General features: G+C 35.7%; 1 protein-coding gene and 1 long non-coding RNA gene across 3 annotated transcripts in view; one reads left to right on the top strand and one right to left on the bottom strand.

The window, feature by feature from the left end:
- Positions 1 to 13,406, bottom strand: part of LOC130591284 (uncharacterized) — a 35,973-nt gene that overhangs the window by 1,967 nt on the left and 20,600 nt on the right. The window lies entirely within an intron of this gene.
- LOC104905444 (cytochrome P450 76AD1) lies at positions 2,871 to 8,202 on the top strand. Its single transcript, XM_010693993.4, has 2 exons — positions 2,871 to 3,925; positions 7,315 to 8,202. Exons 1-2 carry the CDS (start codon positions 3,062 to 3,064, stop codon positions 7,915 to 7,917), a joined length of 1,467 nt encoding a protein of 488 aa, XP_010692295.1. The 5' UTR covers positions 2,871 to 3,061; the 3' UTR covers positions 7,918 to 8,202.

Here is a 13,406-nt window from a genome sequence, read left to right on the forward strand (position 1 = left end):
TTTCCATCCCCGACTCAAACAACTGCCCAATATATATATATATATATATATATATAATATATATATATATATATATATATAAGTCAATTCATATGAGAATGCATACTTACATGAGAAATGAGAATGAATTTTACGTGCTATAACTCTTATGAATAAGTGATGCAACTCTAATGAAAAAGTGATATAACTCCAAAAAAAGAATATTAGAAAAAGAATGTTTTTTTTTGGGGGGGTATAACTCTAATGAACAAGTGTTGCAACTCTAATCCAATTGTGTGGTTGAGATTCATTCTCATTTCTCATGTAAGTAACATTCTCATGTGACTTTTTCAATTATACACGACAATCATAAACATCTTTCAACTAGTCTTTTTCGCCTTCTATCTCTTCCATAATAACAAGGAGTTCAGGACCAAACCAAAACTCAATTGGAAAGCTAACATTTAGGATTGAACCAAGAAAAGAAAGGTATTCCACAACATCCGGCATTGGTATTAATTATGAAATCTTTAATGGCCCAAGATTCTAGCCCACATTGAAAAAGAGTTCATTGCATACAAGTTCAACGGTGTTTCCATCTTTAAGTCAAACTGATAATAGGTAAGCTGGTAAGGGAGTTTGCACAAAAAAAAGAAATTTAAATTTATATGTTTGTCGTCCTCTTTCTTCTTCTCCCTCTCACGACTAGCTCGGGCTCTAAATCTCCCTCTAACTGTAACAAGTCTAATAGCCTGCCTTCTATATTCAAAAAGTGAGCTTGAGTAGGGGCCTGAGTTGAAGGGCTGAATCTGAGGCATCATAGATTCAACAGATTTGAATGGTCTACTTTATTGGGTATCTTGGCCCTTATTTTGCTAATATGCAAACTTTTAGGATGAACATGTTATGTTTCATCTCATTATAGTGTAGTCCTTAGGAGTACTTTATAGTTCATGAAATTTTATGATCTCCAAAACACATATTTCATCAATATTATCTTTAATGATTACGTATATAGGAAGAATGGCGGCTCGGTTCGACGAAGAAGCTAATCGTTGAAAATTGTTGAAATGGTTTTTACTAGTAATAATTAATAAGATATCAGAATGCTTAATAAAATACTTTTTGGATAAGAAAATTGGGCCAACAAACGCAACACATAGTGTAACCGTGCCGTGACCCATGGGCTTTTTTATTCATTCATTTCGTTTACGACTGGAAAACGACATTTCAATAATTTATGAATTATGTTTTTAATTGCTTTTCATATTAGGGTTTTGCTATTCTTTTTAATTGCATTCAACTTCTGTAGTTTGATCATCTCAAAATATCACTAATAATATACACAGAGTTGTCAAAATAATAGATTTATCAATGACCAAAACAAAAGTTTGTCAGTCGAGTTACTTCTCTATCATCCAAATAATGTGCGTAAAAAAATGTCAATTAGTTAACACCAATAAATAATACTCATAGTAGGTATATATCCATGAAGTGAGATATGATTGATTCCGACCTATTTGCCGGATCAATTTACTTTATATAGTATATTTTGTCATAATTCAAGGCCAAATGGTTAGTGTATATAACTACATAAGTATATTGCCATTTATTGTCGGGAGTCTTAGAAGGGCTACACCGCAAACGTATACGGACAATGACGGATCTTAAAACTTTTGCTATTAGGGGTCAAAAAATTTAAGGTGATATATATGAAAGTCTACAAATCTAATTAAGAACATAAGAATTATATTATTAGATTTCTGTAGTTTTACCTATATGCAATTAGAGATGTTGATGTTCAAAAAACCATCTCGTCAAATGTAAATTATGAAATAGTGCAATTAAAAAAACCCCAGAAAAAGTACTATATATGAATATCAAAATAAACTAAATGGCAAATGAATGTTTATACTTGATAACTAATAAGTCTTGACACAAAGACAAAATAAAAAAGTCAAAAATTTGAAATTTTGAATAACATTAAGTGAAAAATATGTTAAAGAATTTTAGATAATGACAAAAAGAAATCAATAAAACAAATGAAAGAAAACAAACCATTCAAGAAAAAAAGAAAGAAGTGTCTCGATCCCTCTAATTTTGGATTACAACTTAAGTAATGGGGACATGATAAGTGAATAATCAACAATTTTTAATTAAAAAAGTATTATTCACAAGTATTACTTAGAAAATATGGGCCAATTATTATCTTTCCTCTTTCCCCTTCTTAAGTCATGTTGGGCCTGTATTTGACACGATCCATGTGTTGTACTCCTTATATTGAGGTTTTTTTTATTGGGCTAAAATAAGTAAAATTTATTAAAAAAAATTCGAAAACCTTTTGAAGGCAAAACCCAGGCCCATATGTCCGTCACTAAAGAGGGATGATATACTTTTTTTTGAAGAAAAAAAATGATATTGTACAAGTGTGGAGAATAATTGTGTTAAGAGGCTGTGAAACGGCTGGGTCACGCGTCGTCATGGGCGGCGGCAACAGCGAAAGTGACGGTGGTCGCAAGGGACGTAGAGGAAGAGGGATCCGTAGCGTGAAAGGAAAAAGAAAATTAGAAAAACCTAGGTTGTTATACCATGTACAAGTGTGGAGAATCATTGTGTTAACCCTAAAATTTAATTTATATACTGTTACAATACCGACCTAAGACTAGTAAAAATCCCTATAATCCTTTTGCATACAATATTGACATTATTTGTGGTACGAGTAGCCATGCTCTTATAGTGTCTAATAAATATGTGTTTGTTTGTGGTACGAGTAGCCATGCTCTTAGGCGGTCGTAGTCGCGACAAATGAGATGAGATTGACATTATTTTAACTTTTAAGTCGCCTATCTCAACATCACGATTCACGGCTCTTATAACAAAATGATAAAAAGATTTCGTAGGCGTCGTGTGTGGATCCCCCAACTCCCACGCCATTCTCACTTCTCAACACGTAAACCATTTCTATAACTTGCCTTCATATAACTTCCCAATCGCCAATTCACCTGCTCACTTTCCTTGTTTTCATTCCCAAGAGTCCAACACCTAAGTTACTCCAATTCTTCTACCAAACAACTTCCATCAAATGGAATATTTCACCACATTGCTATTACTCCTTTCAATCATCATCCTCACCATCCTTTTATCCACAAAATTATTCACCAAATCCAACTTACCTCCAGGACCAAAACCATGGCCTATCATAGGCAACATCCTCGAGCTAGGCAAGTTACCTCATCAGGCAGTTGACAAGCTCTCAAAAACCTATGGCCCTATATTATCTCTCAAACTCGGAAGCATCACTACAATAGTAATATCATCCCCTGAAATCGTTAAAGAAATGTTCCTCGAGCACGACTTAGCCCTTTCTAGTAGGCCTTCCCCGGATGCTTCGAGGGTGGGAAACCATAACAAATTTTCCATTGTTTGGCTCCCAGTGTCCCCCAAATGGCGGGACCTTAGAAAAATTGCTACTATCCAATTGTTTACTACTCAACGCCTAGATTCTAGCCAAGAACTACGGCAGATCAAGGTGAACGAGCTGGTTGATTATGTACGACAGTGTTGTGAAAAGGGTCTACCTGTTGATGTTGGTAAAGCCGGGTTTACTACCACGTTAAATATGTTGTCTAACACGTTTTTCTCCATGGATTTGGCTAGCCATGCTTCTTCGAATTCGCAAGAGTTCAAGGATCTTGTTTGGAGTCTTTTGGAAGAGGGTGCAAAGCCTAATGTGTCGGATTTTTTCCCGATAGTTAGAGAATTGGATTTGCAGGGAGTATCGAAAAATAGAAGGGTGCACATGAAGAAGCTAATGGGAATTTTCGAGGAAATCATTGATGGAAGGTTGACAAAGTTAAAGGATGTGAAGGATGATGTTCTAAGTACTTTACTCAAACTTGTTAAGGATGAAGAATTGAACCTTGACGACGTCAAACATATGCTCATGGTAAGATATTCATACAACTAGTTAGCTTTACTCATTTATCTTTTTCCGATTTCACTAATATGATTCAAGAATATATTCAAATATAGAAGTAAGTAACATAGACACATGAAAAATGACAGATCGAGTTCAAGCAGTTAATTTTTTTTTTATTAAGAAAAATAATTGGTCTAAAAATCAATCCCTACTAAGCTACTCCCTCCGTTTCCTAAAGATCTTCCCACTTACTGTTCCTACAGATACCAAGGAAAATCAAGTTATGTGGGGCATGGTGTGAGGAAAGTAGGAGAGAGAAAGGGGTTAAGATAAATAAACAAATAAAAAGGGGTTAAAGTAGGAGAGAGAAAGGGAGTAAAATTGAATTAATAATGTAATGGTGGACCATATCATAGTAACATGAGAGGGTAAATAGGGAAATTTGTTTTGCCAAATAAGGAATAAAGCAAAAGAGAGAAGATCTTTTGGAAACACCCTCAAATGGAAAGAGGGAAGATTTTTAGGAAACGGAGGGAGTATTAGGCTACTAATCTACTGGGCACATCATCTTAGAGATTGGGAACAAAGAAGTAAATGCCCCAAACATATTATTAAGTTGCGGATTTCAACCCTAGATAATGTCTAGAAATTTGAGGTGGTAGTTCACCTAGCTACCTCCTCCTCTAATGTAGTAAGGCTATATTCAGTTCACCTTATTTTTACTTATTTCAGATTTAATCAGATCAGATCAGAAAAAATTAGTTCAAATCAGATCAGTTCAGATTATGCTTATATTTAAAAATCATTATATCTTTCATTACATATTAGTAAAAATTATAATAATTGAATATTAATAAATTACTCATTGAGACGAATCAAACAAGACACCACATGACTATATTTTTTCTTATATATTGAGAAAAATCTAAAAGATAAGATCTTGTAATCAGATCAGTTCAGATCAGTTCAGATCAGATCAGATCAGAAAAAATAAGTTCAGATCAGAAAAAATAAGTTCAGATCAGATAAGTTCAGATCAGAAAATTTCAGGTGAACTAAACATAACCTAAGACTAGTAACTAAGAAAGGGGAGAGTGCAAAGGGACTTTACTCGTATAACGTTTCTTTTATATAAAGTACACGCAATTAGTGCAAAAAAAAATAAAAATGAATGGAACAATAAATTTGTAGCTTTTTCAGCTTGGAATTGAGGGTGATTAAGTGATACTAATTTAAAAGAAAGAACTGACGGTGGAGTAAGGTGCGTGTGTTTATCTCCTCATACTCTCTTTTAATTTAGAGATTATGTCATATAAGATTTTCACTAACTTTTTATTATTCTGATGACTCATTCAAGATTTTCCAGTTTTGTAGTTTACTCATGAAAACAAAGTTAGAATATCAATATTAGTGACGTGGCACAATTTAATTGGACAAGGAATGAATTGTTGGGTGGTGCAATATAACTCATGTAAACTGTAAAGTATAAAGTTTTGGGTGTAGCATGATTCTCAAAATCTGAACAAAAGTCTCAGTTGAGACTCCCATCTCAGACTCCTAATAATCAATTAATCATATATTCATATCATAAGAATACAGTGAACTGATGACAAGAAAGCTAACATTTCTTTTAAAAAAAAAAAAAAGACAAGAAACCTAAGAGCAATTCTAGGAGTTGCCCTTCTAATTAATTATGAGAAGAGAGAGTATAAAAGTAATACTAATTTATTAAAAAAGAAAAAATTTTGGCCAAAAACTGATGCTCAGTTTTTCATGATAGACCAACAAAAAGAGGATTAAAAAACAAATTGGAGGAAAGAGAAAATATGGTAGAGTAGATGTAAGTAGGGGTGTGCAGTTTTTGACCGGGACCGAACCGAAAAATTCCAATCCGGTCTTTAGTCCATCAAAACTTGGGATTTCGGGTTTCCAGCCAGGTCCGGTCCATATTCGAAATTTTCCGGTCCGGACAGAAATGGACCAGATTTTTTTTTTTTGTAAAAATAGGTTTGAAGGTTAAAAAAAAGTTTAAAACTTAGAAAAGTTAGAAAGTGAAAACTTAATTTTTATTGCCTTTAAGATTATTGCTTTTAGTATTATTAGTTTTTAATCTATTGAATTTATTAATATGTTTAAGCATTAGCTCAAAAGATTTTTTTGAATAAAAAATACAAATTCCAGTCCAACCGGTCCAAAATCGACCATACCGGAAAAATTCTGCCCCAACCAGTCTAAAATCGGACTGGACTGAATATTTCGATCCGGTGTCGGTCCAAAAAGAATTTCGAATTCTGGTCCAACCGGTCCGGTCCGGTTTTGTATCGGTGCACACCCCTAAATATAAGAGTGATGAAGTAATAAAATAATTAATGATCACAAATTATAGGACAACCATTAAGTATACTCTACATCAACCGGAAGAGAATTACGTGGACCTAGTAGTAACTTGTTATTTATTTATTGACGAGAGACCTAGTAGTAGTGAACCACGTATGAAAAGTAAAAAAGGGAGCAATGGAGATAGTGAAGCACGCAATTACAGTGAGATTAAGTCAATGAACTTGTGATTCAACAGGACAAAAAAAAAAACAGACTTTGATTCAAGAGTGGATGAACCTCTTCCAATTGAAACACCTGAAAAGGATGTAGATGAATCGATAACTAGGAGATCTTTAGACATCTAAAATTTAGTTATCTAAATGTTCAAAATATGAGCTTAGGATATTTATGTAATTACATTTGATGATGAAGTCTGACTCATATCTAACATATTGATAACTAAAATTCATATATCTATGTTTTCATACATAGTACTCCCTTGTCCCTTGATCCAATTTATTTGCCATCCATAAGCACTTTTTGTAATGGTTTTTTAGGGAAACGAAATAAGACAATAATGTTAATACACTTATTAATCGAATATGAAACTATGACTTTCTCAATTACTTTTAGTCTTTTAGAAATCTAACAATTAAATGTTTAGTTTTTATGTTTTAAAAACTAAAGTCAAAAGAAATGTAGGCCACAACACAATAACAATTAAGAAGAATAAGGGGTTGAATGACATATACTATATGGATACAGAACTAGTGAGACACACATGATTGTCATTTCAATTACATTCAAGCTTGATTAATCCTACCTCGTTTTAACATTGCGATATGAGATATCATTGAATTTGTCTCAATATATCTTTATTAAACAATACTTTTTTTTTACTACTAGTTAATTAAAATAATTGTTAAAGTTATGTCTTGGACAACTTTCAAAGTCAAAGCGTCATAATTTAAAACAAATGGATCCAGAAGTACTTGATTAGAATGTGCTATAATATCTCTAGTGAAGGTTTTATTGGAAAGCCTTTTTATCTGGAATACAGATCATGTTGTTTGTCACTAAGATATTTGTGCAATCAGGATTTATTTTTAGCGGGAACAGATACAACCTCTATCACATTGGAGTGGGCGATGACAGAATTACTTCGCAATCCAGAAAAGATGGAAAAGGTTCAAATTGAGTTGGACAAAGTACTTGGCAAGGATAGTTCTCTGCAAGAGTCAATGATCTCAAAATTACCATATATTCAAGCAATAGTGAAAGAAACATTAAGATTACACCCACCAACTCCTTTCTTGATTCCTCACAAAGCAGAAAAAGATGTATTGTTATGCAACTATTTAGTGCCCAAAAACTCAATTATTTGGGTTAATTTATGGTCGATCGCTCGTAGTCCAAGTGTGTGGCCAAATCCAGAATCATTTTCTCCTGAAAGGTTTTTGGAGATGGAAATTGATATTAAAGGACGAGATTTCAAACTCATACCCTTTGGATCAGGAAGAAGAATGTGTCCTGGAATGCCACTTGCTTATAGGATGACACATATGTTGTTGGCTACTCTTCTTCATTCATTTAACTGGAAGTATGGTGAGGCAAGTCCAAAAGATATAGACATGAAAGAAAAGTTTGGGTTGACGTTGCAAAAGGCTCAGCCACTTCAAGCAATTCCAATTCCCAGATGATCAATCTCTTTTAAGGAGTTAGACGATTTCTTTGTGTCAACCAACTAGTACTTATCGGAACATTTATTGTTAAATGTGTCTGTTAGATGTACATATGATGTTGTTATACTAAGAAATAACGGTGTTTAAGTGCAACATGGGACAAGAGGATTATGTAAAGTATCCTAGATTTTATTAGGTGCTCCTACACCTATGTATTGGTGCATTTGCACCAAGTCGTCTGTAGAAAACTTGAGACTTGGGAGGCAAGAACTTTACCTCTGTAAAAAAAACGCGTTTTTTGCATTCTCCTTGTATCTTTTGCAAGAGATTGTACGCATTCACAAAACATCAAATACATTTGTGTTTACACAATAAGAATCGCCAACACTGACATGTCAATTATACATGTTTCTCATACATATTCATTTGAAAAAGCAATGTACAAATTTGCAAATAAATGCAATTATCTCCAAAATATCATGCGCATTTGAAATACTCTTTTGCAAAATAATGTTGAGACCCATAAGGTCCATAAGGCCTTATATCAATTAGTCCAGTAATTAAGAGCCCATGTTATGGCTCAGTTCAGTTTATGTTTGCTCTCCAAACATCAGTACTGTTATGTCATCAATATTGATATTTAATACTTTTTGTCTATTGCTAATACTGTTGCCCATGTTCTCTGGCCAGCTGTCTATTCAGGTCTATTTTGTTTGATCCAAGAATGATTCTAGGACACTTGTCATTCTAGAAATGGAGTCTGTAATCATAGGTAGCAGTGTATTAATAGAGCACAGAATGCTTGTAAGAGATTCATTCAGAAATGAGAGAATGAAAAGAGTAAAGAAACTCTTCTGCTAGGTATGACTCACTTTCATTGTTTTCATGGTATCGGAGCTATGGTTGCTCAAACAAACACTTACTGGTTTCTTCCTTCCTTAAAAAATATCAACTGTGATAAAACAGGTCTTTCACAATAGCTAGAAAAAGAAAAATGACAACCATTGAGGTTACAAGTCCCTTGTATCTCCACCCTTCTGATGGAACAAATTTCATGACTGTGGAGAAGCTCCAAGGATCATCAAACTACAGATCCTGGAAACGCTCCATGGAAATAGCACTTGCAGCAAAGAGGAAGCTTGGCTTTGTAACAGGTCAAGTTAAGAGAGAAAATGGTTCAGGGTAAAAGCTGAGGCATGGGACACTTGCAATAGTATGATAATATCATGGATATTGAATTTTGTATCTGAGTCCATAAAGAGATCCATCATGTTTGTGAGTAATGCTCACCAGATCTGAAAACAACTAGAACAAAGGTTTGCTCTTACAAATGGAACTAGAAAATATAAGTTGAACAAGGATCTCTATGAGACAAAGAAAGAAGGAAAACCTGTTAGTGAATATTATACTTCCATGAGAAGTGTATAGGAAGAACTTGAATCCCTCACAACTCTTCCTGCTATTACTACTGTAACAACAGAAGTAACTGAGTTCATAGGAGTCATTCAACAACAGCAAGAAGAAACTAAATTGTTTCAGTTTTTAAATGGGCTAGATGAAGTCTATAGGGTTCATAGGAGTCAAATGCTGATGATGAGCCCACTTCCAACTGTTGAAACAGCCTGTAGTTACATAGAGCAGGAGGAGGCTCAAAGAGAAGTACTTGGTCAAGTAAAAGAAGAGCCAGAAACCATTACAATGTATAGCAAAGGCACTGGTGTTGGGATGAGTCAAAAGGGGCCAACATCAGGATCTCAGTGCAGTGTGTGTGGGAATCTTGGTCACACAGCTGAAAAATGTTAGTTTGTAATTGGTTTTCCAAGCAAGGGAAAAAATCAAAACCAGAACCAAGCACAATCTCAGTATAAAGGAAAGGGGAAGGCAAGCTACAACAATCAGCACAAGTGGAACAAAGCAAAGTATAGAGAACAGAAGATAGCTGCAAATGTGCAACATGATGGTACATCTGGTGTTCAAGGAAACACTATAACTGCACAGCAACTTGAACAATTGCTCAAGCTTCTTCCAACGCCATCAAAAGCATGAGATACAGATGATGAAATGGAGGTTAGTTATGCATGAATGGTATCCTGTTACTTTGCTGATAGTTGTAGGAATGGAGAATGGATCATAGATACGGGAGCCTCAGATCATATGACTGGGACTGCTGATGATATTCTTAGTGATCTTACAATGTGTAAGCAAAATGCTCTAATCAACTTGCCTACTGGTGAGACCTCTAAAATTTCTCACACTGGTAATTAGTTCTAAAGAATAGTGTGAAACTGAATAATGTTATGTATATTCCTGCATTTAAACATAACCTATTATCAATACAGAAAATGTGTGAAGATGAAAATTATAAAGTGATGTTTTATAAATCTTTCTGTATGATAGTTGATGAAGTAACTAGTGATGTGAAAGGAGTTGAAAAAGGTGAAAAAGGTGAAAATGGACTATATTACATGCTGAATGAGTCTGTTGCTAAGACTTTGAGAAGAATCAAAAAGCAAAGTTCTAGCAGTGCTCATATGATGAAGAACACGGTGAGTGATGGAAGTGCTTATGACTGCAAGTAGTTGTAAAAATGTTCCTAGCATTGTTAAGAATGTTGCCAAATTGAGTAGAGAGACTCTATGGCATCATAGATTGGGTCACACACCCATGCAGAAGATAATGATGATAGAAGAAATTGGTGTGAAGGCAATGGGCAGATGTGTGCTTAGCTTGTCCCCTAGCCAAGTTTACCAAGCTGCCATTTCACAAAAGTAATTCCAGGGCAAAGGAAAGCTTTGCACTTGTCCATGTTGACACATGGGGACCTTACAAGGTCAACTACAAAGGAAAATTCAGGTATTTCCTTACCTTAGTAGATGACTACTCAAGAGTTACCTGGGTTCATATGTTAAAACTGAAATCTGATGCATTTGATGCAATCAGGAAGTTTGCCATGATGATTCAGACTCAATTTGGCACAGGAATCAAGGTTCTAAGGTCAGATAATGCTTTGGAGCTTGATGACACTAAGTGCAAGAAATTCTTTGGAGAAATGGGAATAGTGCATCAAACATCATGTCCTAACAGACCCCAGCAAAATGGGAGAGCTGAAAGGAAGCACGGGAACATACTTGAGATGGCAAGATCTCTTAGGTTCCATGCTGGCTTACCTCTCCAATTCTGGGGAGATTGTGTTCTTACAGCAACACACATCATCAATAGAGTTCCAAGCAACATTTTGAAGGGAAAGACTCCATATGAAGTTCTACATAAAAGAAAACCTGAATACAAGCAGATGAGATCATTTGGTTGCTTGGCATTTGCTTATAATCCAGAGAGAAAAAAGGATAAATTTCAGGCAAGGGGAGTACCTTGCATATTTCTGGGCTATTCTACTACTCAAAAAGGGTATAGGCTGCATCACCTGTTGACAGGTGTATCATTTGTGTCTAAGGATGTTAGATTCTATGAATTAATCTATCCCTATCACATTTTTCACTCCAGTACCCCTCAGCCACTTGAAACACAGTTTATAAGAACCACAACATCACACCAGTGGAGTGTATGATGATGAAGGAAATGAAGGAGTGATTGCAAAAGAAGATAGAGAAGTGACTGAAGATGAGGTTGCTGAACCCATCTTATCTCCTAGGAGGTCAAGTAGGCATCACAAGGCACCTGTGTGGCACCAGGACTATCAAATCGGGGCAAATCATGTTGAGAGAGTTGGAACAACATCTGTGTCACCTAAATTTACTGCCATGATAGATTCTGTAAGTGAAAGACCAGATCTTAGGCATTTTAAAGAAGCCATACAATATTCTCACTGGCTTGTTGCTATGAATGAAGAATTGGAGGCTCTTGAGAGCTAGCAACAACACCTGGGAGATAACTGATTTACCTCCAGGGAAGCAAGCAATTGGGTGCAAGTGGTTGTACACCACCAAGTTTGACCCTCAAAGGAATACTACTAGATACAAATCTAGGCTAGTAATCCTTGGGAATAGGCAAAGGTATGGCATAAACTATGCTGAAACTTTTGCTCCAGTGGCAAAATTGACCACTGTAAGAGCTCTACTGGCTATGGCAGCTATGGAAGGACGGCATACACATCAGATGGATGTGAAAAATGCCTTCCTTCATGGAGAATTAGAAGAAGTGGTGTATATGAAATACCCACCAGGATATGAAGGCAAGGGATTCAGATTTGATATCACATCTCAGGGGGAGAATCAAGTGAACAAACCTATCACTAATAAAGTATGCAGACTTCTTAAATCACTCTATGGCCTCAAACAAGCACCAAGGCAGTGGTTTGCTAAGTTGAGGTCAGTGTTGCTAGAAAATGGATTTAAACAATCCAAAAGTGATTACTCTTTGTTCACTCAGGTAGAAGGATCAAAGTTTGTGGCAATACTTGCCTATGTTGATGACTTGATTCTCACAGGTAATGATATGGTAGCCATCACCCAAGCCGAACAATTTCTTCATAAAGAATTCGAAATGAAGGATATGGGGATCCTCAGTTACTTCTTAGGAATAGAAGTTGACAGGACTGATCAAGGAATTTTCCTATCTCAGAAAAAAAATACATCAATGATCTTCTCACTCAGTATGCTATGAGAGGTTGTAGAACCTTGAAGCTTCCCATGGATACTCATGTTAAGCTGCTCTCTACTGCAGGCACTCCTCTCCCTCAGCCTGAGATCTATCAGAGACTTATTGGGAAGCTTATCTATTTGACTCTTACTAGGCCAGACATTGCATACACAATGCATGTTCTAAGCCAATTTATGCACAATCCAACTTCAGTTCATTTTCAAGCTGCTAAAAGAGTACTGAGGTATCTTGCAGGGTCCAAAAATCAAGGCATTCTTCTTGCTTCTAAGTCAGGGGCTCATCTAAAGGCTTTCTGTGATAGTGACTGTGCAGGGTGCCCAAACACCAGAAAGTCTACATCTGGTTACTGCATTCTCCTTGGACAATAACCTATTGCTTGGAAATCTAAGAAGCGGTCCGTTGTAGCAAGGTCTACTGCTGAGGCAGAATATAGGTCAATGACAATGGCCATCTGTGAAGTGCTATGGGTCAAAGAGCTGTTGAAGGAACTTGGGCTTAAGCATCTTGGCTCTACTCCTATTTATTGTGATAACCAAGCAGCCTTGGCAATTGCAGCCAATCCTGTTCACCATGACAAAACTAAGCATGTGGAATTGATTGTCACTTCATCAGAGACAAAGCAACTGAGTGACACATTACTCCTACATATGTGTCTACTACTGAGCAACTTGCAGATGTTCTCACTAAAATTTTGTCAACTGAGCAACATCAACATCTATTGTCCAAGCTGGGAGTTCAGACACTTCACTCAGTCTCCTCACTCTCATCTTGAGGGGGAGTGTTGATACCCATAAGGTCCATAAGGCCTTATATCAATTAGTATAACAATTAGTCCAGTAATTAAGAGCCCATGTTATGGCTCAGTTCAGTTTATGTTTGCTCTCCAAGCA

This window comes from Beta vulgaris, chromosome 1 (genome assembly GCF_026745355.1).
Source record: "Beta vulgaris subsp. vulgaris cultivar EL10 chromosome 1, EL10.2, whole genome shotgun sequence".
Lineage (NCBI taxonomy): Eukaryota > Viridiplantae > Streptophyta > Magnoliopsida > Caryophyllales > Amaranthaceae > Beta > Beta vulgaris.

Coding starts and splice junctions, on each gene's coding strand:
- LOC104905444 (XM_010693993.4), top strand. CDS start 3,062: ATGGAATATTTCACCACATTGCTATTACTCCTTTCAATCATCATCCTC. Junction 3,926..7,314: donor ACGTCAAACATATGCTCATG/GTAAGATATTCA, acceptor TTGTGCAATCAG/GATTTATTTTTAGCGGGAAC.